Source organism: Salmo salar, chromosome ssa09 (assembly GCF_905237065.1).
Source record: "Salmo salar chromosome ssa09, Ssal_v3.1, whole genome shotgun sequence".
NCBI lineage: Eukaryota > Metazoa > Chordata > Actinopteri > Salmoniformes > Salmonidae > Salmo > Salmo salar.
In genome coordinates this window covers 85,632,848-85,654,977 of record NC_059450.1, presented here as the reverse complement: position 1 = coordinate 85,654,977, position 22,130 = coordinate 85,632,848, and the positions used below count along the sequence as shown (strand labels likewise).

The window sequence follows — 22,130 nt, the reverse complement described above, 5'->3', positions numbered from 1 at the left end:
TCATTCCAGTCATTGACAGCAGAGAACTGGAAGGAGAGACGGCCAAAGGAGGAATTGGCTTTGGGGGTGACAAGAGAGATATACCTGCTGGAGCGCGTGCTACAGGTGGGTGCTGCTATGGTGAACAGTGAGCGGTGATAAGGGGGGACTTTACGTAGCAGGGTCTTGCAGATGACCTGGAGCCAGTGGGTTTGGCAACGAGTATGAAACGAGGGCCAGCCAACGAGGGCGTACAGGTCGCAGTGGTGGCTGGTATATGGGGCTTTGGTGACAAAACGGATGGCACTATGATAGACTGCATCCAGTTTATTGAGTAGGGTATTGGAGGCTATTTTGTAAATTACATCACCGAAGTCGAGGATTGGTAGGATGGTCAGTTTTACGAGGGTATGTTCGGCAGCATGAGTGAAGGATGCTTTGTTGCGAAATAGGAAGCCAATTGTAGATTTAACTTTGGATTGGAGATGTTTGATGTGAGTCTGGAAGGAAAGCTTACAGTCTAACCAGACACCTAGGTATTTGTAGTTGTCCACATATTCTAAGTCAGAACCGTCCAGAGTAGTGATGCTGGACGGGCGGGCAGGTGCAGGCAGCGATCGGTTGAAGCGCATGCATTTAGTTTTACTTGTATTTAAGAGCAGTTGGAGGCCATGGAAGGAGAGTTGTTTTTCATTGAAGCTCGTCTGGAGAGTTGTTAACAGTGTCCAAAGTAGGGCCAGAAGTATACAGAATGGTGTCTTCTGCGTAGAGGTGGATCAGAGACTCACCAGCAGCAAGAGCAACATCATTGATATATCCAGAGAAAAGAGTTGGCCCAAGAATTGAACTCTGTGGCACCCCCATAGAGACTAACAAGGATCAACAGCCAGCAAAAAAATCAGAGCGCCATATTCAAACCAAATCTAATAATTTCTGTTTCTCAAACATAGGACTATTTTACACCATTTTATAGATACACTTCTCCTGAATCGAACCACGTTGTCCGATTTTCAAAAAGTACCCTGCCAAAAATAATCACACAGCCATTTTCAAAGCAAATAGCATGTATCACAAATACCCAAAACACAGCTAAATGAAGCACTAACCTTTGATCTTCATCAGATGTCACTCCTAGGACATCATGTTACACAATACATGCATATTTTTGTTCGATCAAGTTCATATTTATATATAAAAACAGCATTTTACATCGGCGCGTGACATTCAGAAAATATTTTCCCTCAAACACTGCCGGTGAATCAGCGCCACAATTTACAAAAATACTTGTCATAAACATTGATACAAAATTAAACTGTCATTCAAAGAATTATAGATTAACATCTCCTTTATGCAAACACTATGAAAGATTTCAAAAAAGCTTCACAAGGAAAGCACTCTTTGCAATAATCTGAGTACTGAGCTCAGAAAAATACACTAGGCTATACAGATAGCCGCCATCTTGGGGTCATCTAAAATCATAAATTGCATTAGAAATATTCCCTTACCTTTGATCATATTCATCAGAAAGCACTTCCAGGCATCCCAGGTCCACAACAAATGTTGTTTTGTTCGATAAAGTCCATAATCTCTGTCCAAATAACTCCTTGTTGTTCGTGCGTCCAGTAAGCTACTCCAAGTGTAGAAACGCGCGGACGATGTCGCGACGAAAAGTTTAAAAAAGTTGTATTTACGTTCGTTCAAACATGTCAAACGTTGTAAAACATAAATCTTTAGGGCCTTCAGAACGTGAAGATTAAATAATATTTCAACCGGACGGTTCCTGTGTCTTGAAAAAGCTTTTGGAACGGGAGGATCCTCGCTCGTGAATGCGCCCCAAAAAGTGATGTCACCCCCTGCCTCAACAACTTCCCCTCCTTGTCATTCGGGCTCTGTTCATCGTAGAAGCTTCAAACAACTTTGTAAAGGCTGTCGACATCTAGTGGAAGCCGTAGGAAGTGCACAATTATTACTACGTCACTGTGTATTCAATAGGAAACGACTTGAAGAGAGTCCATGCATCCAGATTTCCACTTCCTGGTAGGATTTCTCTCAGGTTTTTGCTTGCCATATGAGTTCTGTTATACTCACAGACACCATTCAAATGGTTTTAGAAACATCAGAGTGTTTTCTATCCAAATCTACTAATAATATGCATATCCTAGCTTCTGAGTTTGAGTAGGAGGCAGTTTACTATGAGCACATATTTTTCCCGAAATTGTCAATACTGCCCCCATCCTTAAGGTAAGAGGTTTTAAGAAACCAAGGCTATTGAGTCTGCCGATGAGGATGTGGTGATTGACAGAGTCAAAAGCCTTGGCCAGGTCAACGAATACGGCAGCACAGTATTGTTTCTTATCGATGGCGGTTACGATATCGTTTAGGACCTTGAGCGAGGCTGAGGTGCACCAATGACCAGCTCTGAAACCAGATTGCATAGCGGAGAAGGTGCGGTGGGATTCGAAATGGTCGGTAATCTGTTTGTTGACTTGGCTTTCGAAGACCTTAGACAGGCACAGTAGGATAGATATAGGTCTGTAGAATTGTGGGTCAAGAGTGCCCCTCCTTTGAAGAGGGGGATGACAGCAGCTGCTTTCCAATCTTTGGGAATCTCAGACGACACGAAAGAGAGGTTGAACAGGCTAGTAATAGGGGTTGCAACAATTTCGGCAGATAATTTTAGAAAGAAAGGGTCCAGATTGTCTAGCCTGGCTGATTTGTAGGGGTCTAGATTTTGCAGCTCTTTCAGAACATCAACTGACTGGATTTGGGAGAAGGGGAAATGGGGAAGGCTTGGGCGAGTAGCTGGTGCAGTGCTGTTGACCGCGGTAGGGGTAGCCAGGTGGAAAGCATGGCCAGCCGTAGAAAAATGCTTATTGAAATTCTCAATTATAGTGGATTTATCGGAGGTGACAGAGTTTCCTATCCTCAGTGCAGTGGGCAGCTGGGAGGAGGTGTTCTTATTCTCCATGGACTTTTCAGTGTCCCAGAACTTTTTTGAGTTTGTGTTGCAGGTAGCAAATTTCTGCTTGAAAAAGCTAGCCTTGGCTTTTCTAACTGCCTGTGTATATTGGTTTCTAACTTCCCTGAAAAGTTGCATATCACGGGGGCTGTTTGGTGTTAATGCAGAAAGCCACAGGATGTTTTTGTGTTGGTTAAGGGCAGTCAGGTCTGGAGAGAACCAAGGGCTATATCTGTTCCTGGTTCAGCCTTTCTTGAATAGGGCATGCTTATTTAAGATGGTGAGGAAGGCATTTTTTTTAAATAACCAGGCATACTCTACTGGCGGGATGAGGTCAATATCCTTCCAGGATACCCGGCCAGGTCGATTAGAGAGGCCTGCTTGCTGAAATGTTTCAGTTTGACAGTGATGAGTGGAGGTCGTTTGACCGCTGACCCATTATGGATGCAGGCAATGAGGCAGTGATCGCTGAGATCTTGGTTGAAAACAGCAGAGGTGTATTTAGAGGGCAAGTTGGTTAGGATGATATCTATGAGGGTGCCCGGGTTTACGGCTTTGGGGTGATACCTGGTAGGTTCATTGATCATTTGTGTGAGATTGAGGGCATCAAGCTTAGATTGTAGGATGGCTGGGGTGTTAGCATGTCCCAGTTTAGGTCACCTAGCAGCACGAGCTCTGAAGATAGATGGGGGGCAATCAGTTCACATATGGTGTCCAGAGCACAGCTGGGGGCAGAGGGTGGTCTATAGCACGCGGCAACGGTGAGAGACTTGTTTTTAGAGAGATGGATTTTTAGTGTTCCTCTCTGTCTGCATCACTCTCCCCATGCTGTCTGTAGTGTTCCTCTCTGTCTGCATCACTCTCCCCATGCTGTCTGTAGTGTCCTCTCTGTCTGCATCACTCTCCCCATGCTGTCTGTAGTGTTCCTTTCTGTCTGCATCACTCTCCCCATGCTGTCTGTAGTGTTCCTCTCTGTCTGCATCACTCTCCCCATGCTGTCTGTAGTGTTCCTCTCTGTCTGCATCACTCTCCCCATGCTGTCTGTAGTGTTCCTCTCTGTCTGCATCACTCTCCCCATGCTGTCTGTAGTGTTCCTCTCTGTCTGCATCACTCTCCCCATGCTGTCTGTAGTGTTCCTTTCTGTCTGCATCACTCTCCCCATGCTGTCTGTAGTGTTCCTCTCTGTCTGCATCACTCTCCCCATGCTGTCTGTAGTGTTCCTCTCTGTCTGCATCACTCTCCCCATGCTGTCTGTAGTGTTCCTCTCTGTCTGCATCACTCTCCCCATGCTGTCTTGTTCTGTTTCTGTTTGAAAAGACTCCAGGAATGACACAAAAAGAAAGGAAGAAAAAACCCTCCAAAAAAGGAAGAGAGGGCGATGAGTTGCAGCAGTGTAGTGAAAGAAGACAACAGCAAAACAATATCCTTTGATGCTTTGACAAAAGGGAGTTTGTGCAGCGTACAGGAACATTTCATAGGCTGGATTTGTTATTCTGGCCTGCCTGGTGTGGTTGTGTGTTTGTGTGCGTGCGTGTGTGTGTGTGCGTGCGTGTGTGTGTGCCTGCCAAGTGGATAAATCCTGAATTATTTTGTCAGTATCCAGAGAAAAAAGGGACTACTGGTCGGCTGCCACGTTCATGTTTGGTTGGACGGTTGTGTTATTTGAGCCGTGGAAAACCAGTCACTGTGTAGGTGTGTATTCGTGTGTTTAGGCACTGGGCAGACCAGTCAGTATAGCCTGGGGACTGGGAATTTATTTACCACACAATGACAGCCCACAACCCAGCACACAGGGAGATGGTGTTTTGAGTAATTCACAAAGTAACCTGTTTTGCTAATGTATTAGATGTGTAGAATAATGTATTGGCTTTATTTATTCTATAGCGCTGAATCAAATCAAGGACATTTGTGTTTGTCACATATTTGTTAAACAACAGGTGTAGAGCAACAGTGAAATGCTTTACGGGCCCATCCCAACAATGCAGAGAGAGAAATAGAGAACTACTCATGCTGAAGATCTGAGCTTCAGATCGACTGACATTTAAAGGCAAAGTTCCCGTTTCAGAGGAGGACTGCATTCACGGTAAATACTGCGTATGTCCTCTCACCCGCAGTAAGGAATGAACCAACCCCTCTGTATATGTGTTATGCTGGTGGAGGAACGTGTTGTTGATACATCATGATATCATGATATATCTATAGGTCTACTGGTATCATGATGTCTCTATAGGTCTACTGGTATCATGATAGCACTACTGGTATCATGATATATCTGTAGGTCTACTGGTATCATGATGTATCTATAGGTCTACTGGTATCATGATGTATCTATAGGTCTACTGGTATCATGATGTATCTATAGGTCTACTGGTATCATGATGTATCTATAGGTCTACTGGTATCATGATGTATCTATAGGTCTACTGGTATCATGATGTCTCTATAGGTCTACTGGTATCATGATGTAGCTATAGACATACTGGTATCATGATGTAGCTATAGACATACTGGTATCATGATGTACCTAGAGGACTACTGGTATCATGATGTACCTAGAGGACTACTGGTATCATGATGTATCTATAGGTCTACTGGTATCATGATGTATCTATAGGTCTACTGGTATCATGATGTATCTATAGGTATACTGGTATCATGATGTATCTATAGGTCTACTGGTATCATGATGTATCTATAGGTCTACTGGTATCATGATGTATCTATAGGTCTACTGGTATCATGATGTACCTAGAGGACTACTGGTATCATGATGTATCTATAGGTATACTGGTATCAGTAGACCTATAGGTACATCATGATACCAGTAGTCCTATAGATACATCATGATACCAGTAGACCTATAGCTGATACATCATGATACCAGTAGACCTATAGATACATCATGATACCACTATACCTATAGTTACATCATGATACCAGTAGACCTATAGATATATCATGATACCAGTAGACCTATAGATACATCATGATACCAGTAGACCTATAGATACATCATGATACCAGTAGACCTATAGATACATCATGATACCACTATACCTATAGATATATCATGATACCAGTAGACCTATAGATATATCATGATACCAGTAGACCTATAGATACATCATGATACCAGTAGACCTATAGATACATCATGATACCACTATACCTATAGATACATCATGATGAGTGCTATGTACTCATCAGGCTGCCATGTTTGATCACTGTAGGTTAATGTACTCTGGGTTTGAAATGGTTTCCTCAACTTATAATGACACATCATTGATGAGAGATTTCAGATGGCCAATGAAGATGTCAGTGAGACTCTCAATCAGTGTATATGGGAGACTGTCAGAGGCAGCAGGTAGTTCTGTAGTAATACTGATCCAGCTGCTCAATAACCAGCTATTTTCTCATGCTGTTTTTCAGAAGGTTGTAATGGTACCGGAAGGAATTATATAGTTGACATGTGGCTTGTACAGTGTGTTGCAAAACAGGCAATTTCCTTTCAGATGAGAAGACAGATGCATAGCTTACACATTCTTGGAGTGATGACTGAATGCATTGCTGTGTGTTTGTGTGTTTATTTTAATTAACTTCACCATGTGGTTTAACAAGTTCATGAGATTACAAGCACACAAACACATGTCATTTTCTATACAGGTTTATTTACAAAATGTATGAAAATTCTCTGTACAGCTCCTCACTAACGAAGATCAGTAAATTATATACATACATGCAGATTCTGACTCTTTTGTAGTAGTCACTAAGATGTTTGGCCATTTTCTCTGTGTTAAGTGAACTTACAAAACCAAAGAAACTGTCTCACTGAAGAATAACCGTGGTTGTATTTCTACTGTAGAATCTGACGTAAGTTAGAAGAGCTTGTGATCTGTCATTACGGAGTTAACATGCAATTTCTTAGAAAAATTGGGAAACCCATCCACTCCTTTCTTGTGTAGCCTTAATAAATACATCTGATTTCAATAAACGTACACCTCTCTTTCTTTAGAATTGTTCATTTCCTTTTTCTTACCTTCCCTTTTTTAAATCTTTTTTTTGTGTGTGTAAATCTATCTTTTCACGGTCTTAGGTGATTAATGTTCTTCCTAAATCCTATGGAATCACAGTCTTTTGAAAAGGAAATGTGCTAAGCTTTTAAGACATCCCCTGTAAGTACGTTGTATAAATCTATTTTCTCGTTGTATTTATATTATTAATTTATTTAATTTACTAAGTAAATTCACCACACACTACAATGTTCATAAAAAGAAATTAAAATTGAAAGCATATGATCAAACCGCAGCTTATTCTAAAATGTGTAGTTGTTTAGCAAAATACCAAGGTCATCCATAATACTACCATTAAAAAGCCATTACTGTTTGGATTGCAGTTTATCTACTTTTTGAATGTCCCTTTTGGTTCGGTTTAAATTTATTGTACAGAAGATTTGAATGATTTTAGGTTACATGAAAACCCAGCTATAAGCAGGTGTTCTTTCAAAATGAAGACAAAAAAAACAGCCTATTTTGGAGCAACACTGTGTGAGTGAGTTCTCTCTTCATATTATACACACCATAAAACACACTGGGAGAGTTACTGAACTATGAAACTTGCTCAGACAGTCCTCTGCATTCTTTAAAAAAACACATCTGAATCTGTTGGAAGTATATTGGGATTGTGAGATGGCCTGTTTTAAGTTGTGTAAAGCCAAATGCTGCATCTCACATTCATCTCTTTCATGAGTTCCTGTGTGTATGTCCAGAATGGCCCCCTATTCAATATATAGTGCACTACTTTTGACCGGGGGCTCTGCACAGAAGTAATGCACTATATAGGTAATAGGGTTCCATTTGGGATGCACATTTGACTAGCTACCAACGCTTTCTCTCAGAGTCTATCTCTGACACTTCAAAAGCACCATAGTTGAGGACAACAACAATACAGTTTCTTTTGGCTATGGCATATTTAACCAATTGATTCCAATAAGATTCAAATGTGTCTTTCAAAACAATTTCAAGGTCACAAGAATATAACAAGCAATCTTCTAATAATCAGTGTCTATAATAAACGTATTTTAAAACACATTTAACCAGTAAAAACCTAGCCTGCAAGAAGAATTAGGATAATCTGATCAAATTCCCTTTGCAGAAAAAACAATTTATCATCTGTCATATCGTATTCATCTTCTGTCCGGCACTTGGAAATGTGCTCTGGGTGCAAGTGATGGCTTTAGGTATCTCTCTTTTGTCTTTAGCATCTCAAATAAAGTTCCTTAAAACAGATTACAGTATCGATCCTGTCTTTCTGTTTATTTGTCTGTGAGTTCAAGCCAAATGCAATGCCGTTGTTATGAGTTGCATTGTTCTAAGTAACTCTGTGACTGTTCCATACGTAAGGCACTGCAGGAAACCGCTTGAGTTCTTCACGTCACCAGTCCTGTCGTGTCGCCATTGCAGATTATCGTCGCCATTGCCGCCAGGAGAGGATTTAGCTGCAGTTGAGGAAACCCCCATCCTGACGTGATCATGTCGTTTCATCATAGGGTCAATAGTCACAGTCGTTCGTAAGGGATCGTGTACCTGGTCTAACTGAAGCGCCCGATACCTGTTTTAGAGGAAGGAAGTAGAGACATAGGGATAATCTTAATTGCATTTAACTGATTCCTTGCGTCTTCTCTCTTCACCTCCTCAAAACCAATAGGATGAGAAGTCAGAGATCCCTCCCCTCTGACCTTCTCACCCAATGGGATTTGAGGAGTCGAGGAGCGAGGACCCAAGGAATCAATGAAATTGAGATTCTCACACAGAGACACATGGGTAATAAGTCTGTTAAAATGGTGGATGAGATGAGATGTGTCATTAAGGTTGGAATGGTTGAGTCACGATGATGTGTTACTTGGGACATTAGCTTAACTGTTAGCGATTTGCAGATGCTGCTAGCATATTCCACTGAGTAAACTAAAACCTTAAGCTAGATAAAGTATGAGTGTTTACGAGATAAAGATAAATGTTTTTTGATGGCTTAATCTTTTTTTTTAAATCATGTTGATTTTAATTAACAACACCATAGTGCAGGGTTTTTTCTGGACCAAAAAGGGGCTTAGGTGGTGGGCGAGGCAGGGGGCGTGAAATAGGGCGTGGCCGGTCCATTGGGAGGCTGACTTTAATAAATAATTTAGAGGCCCCCATCTTGGCGGTGTAGAAAAATGTTTGTACTTCAAGCCAATTTCCTGCAAATCTACATATTCTGCCATGGAACTGAGAGAACATTTTGCAGTTTTAAAACAAATTTCCTTTAATTTTATGCATTTTGCCATGGCTAATGCTGTGTTCTTTTGCTCAAACATAATAACAAATGCTGAATAAATGTTTTATGTACAATTCTCCCAGACTGTCAAGCTTTTATGTTGCTGATTGTTAGTTTTCAAAGATTATATAACTAAAGAATATATAGGTCCATTATCTGTTCTACATACTTTATATCTGGGTTGAATCATTTAAGTTTACGCTGGATGCATTTTTCTGTCCCGAAAATGTATTTCAAATTATGAAAATACTTTTTTACACACTGTTTGGACTTAGGCCACCCGAAAAAATGCTTTGGTGGCCCAAACAAGAATTGACCTCTAGTCATACACAATATGTAGCAATGTCAAGTTAACAAAAGTCTTCGGGATTTGTAAATGTAATGTTGGGTTGTCTATTGGCTCCCGAGTGGGGCAGCGGTCTAAGGCACTGCATCTCAATGCTGGAGGCGTCACTACAGATCCTGGTTCGATCCCGGGCTGTATCACAACCGGACGTGATTGGGAGTCCCGTAGGGCGGTGCACAATTGGCCCAGGGTCGTCCGGGTTAGGGTTTGGCCGGGTTAGGCCCTCATGGTAAATACGAATTTATTCTTAGCTGACTTGCCTAGTTAAAATATTGTGGATATGTTCAAGTCATGAGTGATTAAGTGTTACGAAATCACACCAAACAGCTTGACAACAACACAAACAAACAAATCATTCAACAACACCACCAGAGGAAACCAACTAAATGATTCAGATGTCACAGAGAGAGAATCAGGAAGAGAGCAGCGATGTCATTACCCTTAGATCTTAACGCTCTCTGTCCCATACACGTTGTAACCTTCTCTGTATGTGGCAAAGTTCTGGGGGTTGGTCGGGGGAGCTGGCTTAAATTTCTCAGCATTTTTTGCTAGTTTGAGCCGTTTGGTTTCTGCACGTGACTTGTAACAGAACTCAATCAGTGCCACCATCATGGCCAGCCCCAGCCCTCCAACCAGAATATAGAAGACTCCAGCCACATTGCTCAGGCTGAGAGCACTTGTCTTGTCCTGGGGAAGGTGAAGAACATAGTTAGAGGGTTTGCGGTGGAGAGAGAGTTCTGTAGAGAACAGTGTAGCCTACCAGTACAACACTAAAGCAGAGTATATAGGCCTCAAACTGATCCTTACAGAGTCTTGTTGAAATAACAGTCAGAGACCTAACACTCAGAATTCACATGGATACTCTATTATCAGACCTTCCTACAAACTGTTTCTCTGAGACAGAAATGTTTCTGATGCTTCCAATGGCAGATCATACTACAGACTCCAGAGGCTAACAGCAACAGAAGGCTGATATAGTAAAGGATGGCTGAGGTTGAGTCTAGAAAAAGTCTAGATTGGACTGGCTTTCCTATAGTGGTCCAAGAAGTTTTGAGGAACATCTGAACACCATAGTCAGACCACTCTCCAATGAAGGAGAGACGAGTCACCTCTTTAGTTTGATCTAGGTGAATGTAGAGCTTCCCCTATTCTACAGGTCTTCTTCCATATAAGGAAGCTGCGGTCAGTAACTCACAGGTCAAAATTTCAAGACCTGTCCTGAATTTTTCTTTTTTTGGTACACTTTGATACTGTTGTTGTCAAATCTCTCTGACGTAATTATAATTATTTTAAGCCATTTTTAAGGAATCAAACCATTTTGCTGCTGCTTACTTCCCAAACATGTTTATAGAAAATTTGTTCATGAGAGCTTTACCATTTGCAGTTTAACCCTTTGAGCTTTGACTGAGATTATAGCTGTGGTAATATGTAGCTAAGCCGACGAGGGTAAGGACACTGATCTGTTAGTTTATTGGCCTGGCTATGGTCTCAGAGGGTTAAATAGAGGCTTATTACATTCTTAGACTTCATGTGGGGTGAAAACAACAAGATCTCTTCATTGCAACTCCTTGTTCAGACAAAGACCCCACGGTGTTGCAATGTCTTCCTGAAGTTACATGGAAGCAGTTGATCACAACATCAACACTTTGTTTGTTTACCCCACCACAGGAAGTTAAAGAACCCAATAAATAAATTTCCAAGCAAAATAGTAACAACACAGATAAAGCACATTTTAATTAAAAGTTTAGTAAATAGAAACAACAGCATAATGGTAAGAATATCACGAATGTCAAGCATAAAAATGAGCAAAAATAGCACTTAATGTCAACAGCTAGTCAACAACTATTCAATGATGGTGTTTGATTATTTTACACATGTACCATTTCACCAAGCATAAGGTCATTTACCATTACAGTTTGTGAAGAAAAAAGCAGTACCTATTTCTATATCGGCCAAAAAAAGACAACGTATTTTTCAGACATGATTTGAATTTGGGAAATCATGCATGAAGGACTTGAACCACTTTTTTATTTTTGTTAAATGTATGTGGCAGAATTATTATAATTTGGGGGGGTATAATAAAATAATAAAATAAGGGATAGGGGGATATAGAGTATAGCTAATCTAAATGTTTCAGGATAGTTTAGCATTTCTTTGCATATGAACAGTACGTCACAATGCAACTGGGAATCAACACAAAAGACCAGCGGAGACTGACCTTACTTCCAGAGTCCTTGGTTCCACATTCACCCTTATCGTACCACCATTTGTTTTTCAGCTTGTCTAAGATGCCTTGTTCACTGAGTTTCAATACGGCAAGGTTTACAGGAGTTCTTCACATGAGAAATAACATAAATAACATCATATTATGTTATTTTATGTTATTCATAACTTCATAGTTTGCATAACTTCATAACAAAGCGATCGAGCAGGACTCCTGGCCATTGTCACATCATAGAGAACAGGCATTCTAGTCTATTACCTTGTCGTCATTGACCAGCCCTTGTCTAGGGCCAGGGCCTGCTCCTATCGCTTCGAGTAATCGGCAGATGCTGGTAACAGGACGAGCAGGTACTGACTGTACACTCTGCTGGTCTGGGAGTATCTAAAGCTGAGGAAGGTATTTGTTTGTGGGGACAGCAGGGTAGCTTTCTGACCAGCACTTAAGTTCCATCCAACTAGAACCTTCTCTTGACTAAGAGTAACAGTAAAAGACTACAACATAACCGTTGACCTGATATTTTCTGAGGCGGTAGAAGCAGAGGCTTGGACACCTCCTACTGCAACAACACAAGGTGGCTCTGAGCTTTGGTTCCAAAGACAACATGAACAATAAAACGTGGGAAACTAATAATAGCATTTACCTTGACATTACAGACGGCATTAAAATACTGAATAAAGCCAGAGGTGTTTCACATCAACCGTTTCAAAAGAACTTGTGCTATTTATTGGTGGGGGAAACAGGTTTGGTTGTAGCCTTTACTAAATCCGCTTACAAGGGGGATTACTGTCAACCAAGCTACAGCTTTATTACTGCTGTTTAAGCTCAGCTTTGACACATCAGGAGGATAATGAATGTGGTTTCTCTTTGTAATATGGTTTCATCAGAGGAAACTGATAGGTAATAATCATGTGTTAAAATGTTGAATTGAAGGTATAAGACATTTCCCACTGTTTTACAACTGACACAGTGCCTTGCACTTAACATGAACTATTTACCTGTGCAACATACATGACATAATACTTTTTGAAAAACGAGGCTAAGATGTTACGTGTGGAAAACACAACAAAAGGATGATGCATAATTAGGAAGATTGATCACATGGTGCTCTACTCTATAGCCCCTATAGAAACAGACTGGTGGTGCTCTACTCTATAGCCCCTATAGAAACAGACTGGTGGTGCTCTACTCTATAGCCCCTATAGAAACAGACTGGTGGTGCTCTACTCTATAGTCCATATAGACACAGACTGGTGGTGATCTACTCTATAGCCCCTATAGAAACAGACTGGTGGTGCTCTACTCTATAGCCCCTATAGAAACAGACTGGTGGTGCTCTACTCTATAGCCCCTATAGAAACAGACTGGTGGTGCTCTACTCTATAGCCCCTATAGAAACAGACTGGTGGTGCTCTACTCTATAGCCCCTATAGAAACAGACTGGTGGTGCTCAACTCTATTTCCCCATTAGAAACATAATGTGTTCTGCTCTATAGCCCTTTATGCAATGGGTGGGTCAAATCGCGAATGCTGATTGGTTAAAACCGCATTCCAGCCGTTGTCTATTCCACACGTTTCCACCGGCTAAATCTAGGACGTTGAAAATGCCCATTTATGGCTCTCGAGTGGCGCAGTGGTCTGGCACAGTATCGCAGTGCTAGCTGTGCCACTAGAGAACCTGGTTTGAGTCCAGGCTCTTTTGCAGCCGGCAGCGACCCTGGAGACCCATGGGGCGGCGCACAATTGGCCCAGCGTCGTCCGGGTTAGGGGAGGATTTGGCCGGCAGGGAGGTTCCTGTCCAATCGTGCACTAGCGAATCCTGTGACGGGCTGGGCGCAATGCACGCTGGCACGGTCGCCAAGTGTACAGCGCTTCCTCCGACACACTGGTGTGGCTGGCTTTCGGGTTAAGCGGACGTTGTGTCAAGAAGCAATCCATCGACCTTTGCCTCTCCCGAGTCCGTACGGGAGTTGCAGCGATGGGAGAAGACTGTAACCATCAGTTTGATACCAAAAAATTGGGGAGAAAAAGGTGTAAAAAAAATAAAAATAAAAGTTCTGTTCCATCTAACTGCGCAATCCATTGTCTCATCAGCCCAGCCAGACAATTTATGAACTTGATCTCCACTATTAAAAGCATCTAGACAATATCTCATATTTTTTTTCGACTAACATTTCTTTTTCAACAGCGGAGATTTGTATAAACCTCTCTCCGACATTTGCAACATTGTTTCAATATTCAAATTCGATCTCCTGCTGTCCCATAGTAATGAACGAGTCGTGAGTCTGGACGAGACAAAGAGGCAGGAAGCGTTTCTCAGCCATTCAAAATCATAACTCAGCTGGCATCATTGTTATGGATATGTACAAAACAAATAAAATTTAAAAAAGTAAAAAATGAAACACAGCTAATTTGCAGTCTTTCAGCTTCAGTTAGAAATGACTGTTACTGCAGCTGTGTTGTTGGCTAACTCCTCTGAATAACAGTTTCCTGACGAGTGAGCACATTTTCTATGCCAGGCGAAATCGTACCTCATCAGCTTATTGTTATGGATGGATCCAATTAAATGTCACTAGAAACCAGCTTCAACAAATGCAAATGAAGATACTTTCCTGGCTGCACTATTTTGACATGACTGTAAGTTAGCCGTAGTTGGCTAGCTAGCAAGCAAAGGATAAGAACTTTGCCAGCAAGTATGGCAACGGTACATTTAGAATGAACGACTGGGTCACGTCCATAGATACAGAACAGAAAGACTGAACGACTGGGTCTCGTCTCTACCAACCCTACAATTGTGTCGGGACTATATCTTGTGGAAGGATGAAATAGTATGAATAAATGAATGAAAATAAAAAAAAATGTATGAAAATATGTGACTCATTATTAGAATATGTTGGTAATCCGTTGTATAAAAGTTATAATGCCCTCGAAGCCGGTGTTTGGAGGATATATTGACACGGTTTGCCAGCCCTCGACGGAAAACTAAATGTTAGTCTAAAAGAAATGTGAGTTAATGTCAAGATGTTTTTTATATTGGAGATCAAGTTGATAACTTCCCTGCCTGGGCTGATGAGACAGTAGATTGCACAGTCAGATGGAACAGAGTAAATAGGCATTTTAACATCATAGATTTAGCCGGTGGTAACTTGTGGAATAGACACCGGCTGGAATGCGGTTTTAACCAATCAGCATTCAGGATTACACACACCTGTTGTATAAAGCACTATAGAAACAGACTACGCCAATCAAAAAATGATGAATGGATAACAAGTGTCTTGGGTTCCACTGGTGAACAATGTCCTCTTGGGACCTTTAGGAAAACATACATTATCATCAGCAGGAGAAGAGAAGATTACACCAGTGTGTAGAATAGTATCTCCCTGGCCAATGGTAATAGGGCGACTGTGAAGGACTGTCCATCATGGTAGCTCAGAGAGACATTGATTAACAATACAATTATCTGTTAACATGCTCATGATACTGGGGCCTGAAACCCAATCTAAGAGAGCAGTATTACAGAGGTGATCAGAAAGAGGGAGTGTGTGTGTGTGTGTGTGTGTGTGTCCCAGTCGACAGCCAATGTATTGAGATATACTGGATAATTAACCTTCAAGCACAGCAGATGGTCACCAAACTCACACACTGTCTGTCTTTCACCGACGATGCCAATGCTCGTCAGAGCTAAATGTCAGACTTTGAGGTGTGCAGTTTGAATGTTTAAGAGCAGTAGAGATCAAATGCAAATGAATTTATTATAAATTCACATGATCAATACATTTTAGCCATGATCCTGAAGGTTGCCCAAAGCCAAAGTATACATACCTGAGCAGGTCCAGATAAAAGGCAGAAGGAAACATGTCAGAGAAGCAACGGTACTGCTCTTCTAACGCAGCCGTCACAGCCGTGAGCAGGCCTCAACATCACTCAGCATAGTGACTATACAACACAGATTATTAGCAGAAATGCATGGTTGAAAATAGTGTTGCAGAATTCCTGTGACTTTCCCATAATTCCTAGGTTTTCCAGAAACCCCTATGGGAGGATTCCCTGAATAAGGGGGAGAATAAGCAAGGAATGGAACCCTGCCAGAGGGAATCTTCTAACAGGGATTTCTGGGAAACCTGGAATTGTTTATTTACTGGGACTTTTTTTTTAGTTAGTGGATTTTTGCAACCCTACATATATGAAAATATAGGAAGCCTATTTCTGAACATTATGGAGGTAAAACAGAAAAGCAGAGAGAGAAAGGTCAGGTGTGTTGGTAGGACATTACTTGATCGAGGTATTATATAGATGTTAGCCATGATGCTATTTCAAACATGTCATAGTACTATAACATTACATTTCCTGAGAATTCATGTCAAATGACCCTATCTATCACAGCTAATCCGTAAGCAAGTCACTTAGCTGACCTAATTCGTAGCATGAGTCATGCCTGAGTCACTAGTCATTCAATTGATCTAAACTGTATCAAATGTCAATGCCCTTGTATGCCATCTTTAAAATAGCATGATGCAAGCTTCATAGCACACAGTCTAAGTATGGTGATACCAAGTTAACAAGGCTAAGTCAAACACACTCTTATTGCATCCTTGATTCCCAGGATGGATATAGCCATGTCTTGTGAAGAGAGTAGAATAGAAGAGTAAGAAACCTGATTATCACAATGGTTATTGGGCTCAACTCTGGCTCTTGGTTGTTCGTGTTGAAATCAAGTGCTAAATTGGGTAAAAACACTTGACACCACCTACAATTGTATTGATTTTTTTGTAAAATCATCATGAAAAAGCAATCAATTATAGGGGCAGTTCCACCACCTACAAAATCCTAGTTTAACTGAATGTAGTCGTACCACATGACCCACAGCCCAAAGAGATCAGACCTTCTCTTTGAGATTAGAATTCTCACGTTTGCCCGTAATGCTTAGTCCCCTCAAGACTCCGCTGTTCGCCTCGCCTCCCTGAGCTGACACGTCTCAACTGAGCAGCCATTTTGGGGGGTTTCAGCCAATGGGATCTAGAGGCCAGGATGACTTCTCTAGGCCAGTCGCATGGGATGTCCAGAGAAGCATCTATATGACATGAGCAACTGTGAAGCCATGTTGTGTCAGACAAGACAGCAATAATGTTATGAAATACAGACGTGGCCTTCACAAGAGGAAGGCGGCAGTCTCTGGCATCTAGATGCCATATTTTCAGAAATAGTTTGTGATAAACTATTCATGAAATGTAACTTATAATACACATTCTTACTGTATAATATATAACTTACAACAGGTATATTTTACTCAGAAATCTGACAGAGATACTCTAAACGCTAATTAGACTTCAGATTGGCTATACATTCTCTAGGCAATATAATACCCGACACACACATCGTCTGCTGCCCAGAGATGTTAAAGATGGATTTAACTCCATCTCCTCCTTTTCCAACTGCAGGACAGCGCTATCCTCCTCACATCACTCCCACCACTGAGAAGCAGCAGTCTAAACATCCCCAGTCGAATAAACACACTTCCTCCTTGTCAAACACAACCAAACACTGATCCACATATCCTTATCCTTCCTCTCACAACTGTCTTTGTCAAACAACTCAGCTTAGCCTTACCATTATATCTCCTTTACTACGCTTCATGCTACCTCATCATTCTCCATGTGTATTAGCCAAGTAAGGGTTCTTAGTTTGATATTTTGTTCCATAGACTGGTCAGAGTATGGTAAATGACAGAAAGGCTACATTTGAGCCTGGTTGGACTCAACATGTGGGTTTGTTTTGGGTTGGGTTGTATGCTAGCTAACAAAGTACATAAGAAAATCAAAGTGCTATAATATAAATCCAATCCATAATCAATGATTTTTATTATACCTATTGACTAATATTAACAGCCTTGCCGATTACTCTGCAATATTGTACCCGATCTGGTGACATCGAGGCTGACCTTGGAGTCACCTCCCCCGCTGCCGCACTCGCCCTTGTCGTACCACCATTTGTTTTTCAATTTGTCCAACAGGCCTTGCTCATTCAGTTTTAACACTGCCAGGTTAACAGCATTTCTTGAAACGATAAAACATAACTTGTAAGAAAATGCACAGGTCCGTGAGAAATCTAATGCATAGTAGTAGTATAGTAGCAGTATAGTATAGTCGCAGTGTAGTATAGTACAGTATTATAGTAGCGGTATAGCATAGTCCGCAGTGTAGTATAGCACAGTAGTATAGTAGTAGTATAGTGGTAGTATAGTATAGACCGTAGTGTAGTACAGTACAGTAGTATAGTAGCAGTATAGCATAGTCTGTAGTGTAGTATAGCACAGTAGTATAGTAGTAGTATAGTAGCAGTATAGTATATTCCGTAGTGTAGTATAGTACAGTGGTATAGTAGCAGTATAGTATAGTCCGTAGTGTAGTATAGTACAGTAGCATAGTAGTAGTATAGTATAGCCCGTGGTGTAGTATAGTATAGTAGTAGTATAGTATAGTCCATTGTGTAGTATAGTACAGTAGTATAGTAGTAGTATAGTCCGTAGTGTGGTACAGTGCAGTTGTATAGTAGTAGTATAGTATAGTCCGTAGTGTTGTATAGTACAGTAGTATAGTGGTAGCATAGTAGCAGTATAGCATAGCCCATAGTGTAGTATAGTACAGTAGTATAGTAGTAGTATAGTAGTAGTATAGCATAGTCCGTGGTGCAGTATAGTACAGTAGTATAGTAGTAGTATAGTAGTAGTATAGTATGGTCCCCAGTGTAGTATAATACAGTAGTATAGTGGTGGTATAGTATAGTCCGTAGTGTAGTACAGTACAGTACAGTAGTATAGTAGTAGTATAGTATAGTCTGTAGTGTGGTATAGTACAGTAGTATAGTGGGAGTATAGTATAGTCCGTAGTGTTGTATAGTACAGTAGTATAGTATAGTATAGTCCGTAGTGTAGTATAGTACAGTAGTATAGTATAGTCCGTAGTGTAGTATATTACAGTAGTAGTATAGTATAGTCTGTCGTGTAACATAGCACATTAGTATAGTCGTAGTATAGTATAGTCCGTGGCGTAGTATAGTACTGTACTGTACTATAGTCCGTAGTATAGTATAGTCTGTAGTGTAGTATAGTACAGTAGTATAGTAGTAGTATAGTATAGTCCATAGTGTAGTATAGTACAGTAGTATAGTAGTAGTTATAACGATAATAATAACGGTAGTTGGACTACCACTAATAGTGCTTATTGTTAATATTAGTATTATCTATTATTTTGTATCTATTATTTTTAAGAATTTTAGGAATATGAGTTAGATAGATCAGTAAGGTTAAGAGGAAGAGCAAAGAAAGTGGTAAATATTGAAAAGGTGGCATGAGGGGTTAGGTAGTTTAGAAACTGAAGTGTGCGGGACGGGGACACTAGTCATCATTGAGAAGAAAAGCAACAACAGAAAACACCATGCAATTAACATTCATCACAAGTGACAGTGCAACTTTTAAAGGCTACATGGAAAAACTGTTGAACTATTAAATTAAAAGTGACAATACAACCGTCGGGAAGGACAGCACACAGGACAGAAAGACAGCACGCAGGACAGGACAGCACACAGGACAGAAGGAGAGCACGCAGGACAGACACACGCAGGACAGAAGGACAGCACACAGGACAGAAGGACAGCACACAGGACAGAAGGAGAACATGCAGGACAGAAGGACATAAGGACAGGGCAGAAGGACAGCACACAGGACAGGAGGACAGGACGGAAGGACAGCACACAGGACAGAAGGACAGGACAGAAGGACAGGACAGGAGGACAGCACACAGGACAGAAGGACGGGGCAGAAGGACAGCACACAGGGCAGGAGGACAGGACAGAAGGACAGGACAGGAGGACAGCACACAGGACAGAAGGACAGGACAGAAGGACAGGACAGAAGGACAGGACAGGAGGACAGGGCAGAAGGACAGGACAGGAGGACAGCACACAGGACAGAAGGACAGGACAGAAGGACAGGACAGAAGGACAGGACAGGAGGACAGGGCAGAAGGACAGCACACAGGACAGGAGGACAGGACAGAAGGACAGCACACAGGACAGAAGGACAGGACAGAAGGACAGGACAGGAGGACAGGACAGAAGGACAGGACAGAAGGACAGGGCAGAAGAACAGCACACAGGACAGAAGGACAGGACAGAAGGACAGGACAGGAGGACAGGACAGAAGGACAGGACAGAAGGACAGGACAGAAGGACAGGGCAGAAGAACAGCACACAGGACAGAAGGACAGGACAGGAGGACAGGACAGAAGGACAGGCCAGAAGGACAGCACACAGGACAGAAGGACAGGACAGGAGGACAGGACAGAAGGACAGCACACAGGACAGAAGGACAGGACAGAAGGACAGGACAGAAGGACAGGACAGAAGGACAGGACAGAAGGACAGGACAGAAGGACAGGGCAGAAGAACAGCACACAGGACAGAAGGACAGGACAGAAGGACAGGCCAGAAGGACAGGCCAGAAGGACAGGCCAGAAGGACAGGACAGAAGGACAGAAGGACAGGCCAGAAGGAAAGATAGAGTAAGAGAGACATAAAGGTAAAATGGTTGTTAAACTGTTCAACTCGTAGCTACACCCTGGAATGTATTCCCCTTTGGTTTAGGAACAACAACATTAACACGTAAATAAACATCCATAATAACAATTATAAATCAACCTAGATATCCAAGAACAATAAAATATATGATACCGTTACCTCTTTGTGTCCATTCCAAAACAATAAGGAAGAAGAGAAGAATAAGAAGAAGAAGGGCCAAACACAAGACATCAGGGTAGGTGGAATACTATAACAACAAGGAGAATATCGTTATATTATCCCACCCACCTTAATGCTGAGCCTTTGGGTGTGGCCACACCATATCCTTTTGAGTCGAGGTTTCCGCCCACTTTCATGGTGTCGCAGGGTTTCCTCTGCTCTATGTACTCGTTCATGGTGGACTCCAGGAGGAAAGCAAACTTGCCCTTCGACTTTCGTACACGGGCCACCCCGTCTGGCGTGGTCTTGACAAACACTGACGGTTCGGCCGATTTCATGTATGACCACATTTTCTCATAGACTGCTATTTTGGATCGCTGTTTAGACGGAGAGAGGGAGGGAAAGGGAGAAGAGAAAGCATTGATACATACATGTAGTGATGACCCAAATACAAATGTATACACCATTGAGAGAGAGAGAGAGAGAGAGAGAGAGGTGCAGTGAGAGGGAGAGAGAGAGAGAGGTACAGGGAGAGGGAGGGAGAGAGAGAGAGGACCCTGAACAATGAGAGAAACAGGAAGGAGTGATGCACAGAAACAAGAACCTTGCTATAGTACATTTCCGGCTCCCCTCTCTCCACTGGGATTCTCTGCCTCTAACCCTATTACAGGGGCTGAGTCACTGGCTTACTTGTGCTCTTCCATGCCGTCCCTAGGAGGGGTGCGTCACTTGAGTGGGTTGAGTCACAGACGTGATCTTCCTGTCCGGTTTTGCGCCCCCTCAGGCTCGTGCGGTAGAGAAGATCTTCATGGGCTATACTCAGCCTTGTCTCAGGGTAGTAAGTTAGTGGTCTGTTGATATCCCTCTAGTTTTGTGGGGGCTGTGCTTTGGCAAAGTGGATGGGGTTATATCTTGACTGGTTGGCACTGTCCGAGGGTATCGTCGGACGGGGCCACAGTATCCCCCGACCCACCCCTGTCTCAGTCTCTACTCTGCAACAGTCTATGTGCCGGTGGGCTAGGGTCAGTCTGTTATATCTGGTGTCCTCTGTGAATTTAAGCATGCTCCCTCTAATTCTCTCTCCCTCCCTCTCTCCCTCCCCTCCCAGTGGACCTGATCCCTAGGATCATGCCTCAGGACTACCTGGCCGCAGTCCACCTGGTTGTGCTGCTGCTCCAGTTTCAACTGTTCTGCCTGCGGTTAGGGAACCCTGACCTGTTCACCCAACCTACTACCTTGTCCCGGACCTGCTGTTTTCAACTCTTTCTCTCTCTACCGCACCTGCTGTCTCGACCTCTGAATGCTCGGCTTTGAAAAGCCAAGTGATATTTACTCCTGAGGTGCTGACCTGTTGCACCCTCGACATCCACTGTGATTATTATTATTTGACCCTGCTGGTCATCTATGAATGTTTAAACATCTTGAATAACAATCTAACAATGTTCTGTTATAATCTCCACCCGGCACAGCCAGAAGACGACTGGCCGCCACTCAGAGCCTGGTTCCTCTCTAGGTTTCTTCCTAGGTTACTGCCTTTCGAGGGAGTTTTTCTTATCACTGTACTTCTACATCTGCATTGCTTG

The 22,130-nt window shown here is 42.1% G+C and overlaps 1 protein-coding gene across 4 annotated transcripts in view; it reads right to left on the bottom strand.

Annotated features, from left to right (window-relative positions):
- Positions 1-6,506: 6,506 nt before the first annotated feature.
- Positions 6,507-22,130, bottom strand: part of LOC106612181 (glutamate receptor 3) — a 212,511-nt gene continuing 196,887 nt past the window's right edge. Inside the window, exons 13-16 of one of the 4 annotated variants that reach the window (XR_006771069.1) lie at positions 20,677-20,924; positions 17,753-17,867; positions 10,033-11,926; positions 6,507-8,545 (exon numbers count right to left, since the gene is read on the bottom strand). Coding sequence is in view for 2 of the 4 variants with exons in the window: in XM_045724148.1 (XP_045580104.1) it covers positions 10,035-10,280; positions 17,753-17,867; positions 20,677-20,924 (609 nt within the window). In the remaining 2 variants the exon portion in view is untranslated. Of the gene's footprint in view, positions 8,546-10,032; positions 11,927-17,752; positions 17,868-20,676; positions 20,925-22,130 lie in introns of those variants that run through there. The other 3 variants (XM_045724148.1, XM_045724147.1, XR_006771070.1) reach the window with 3 other exon arrangements.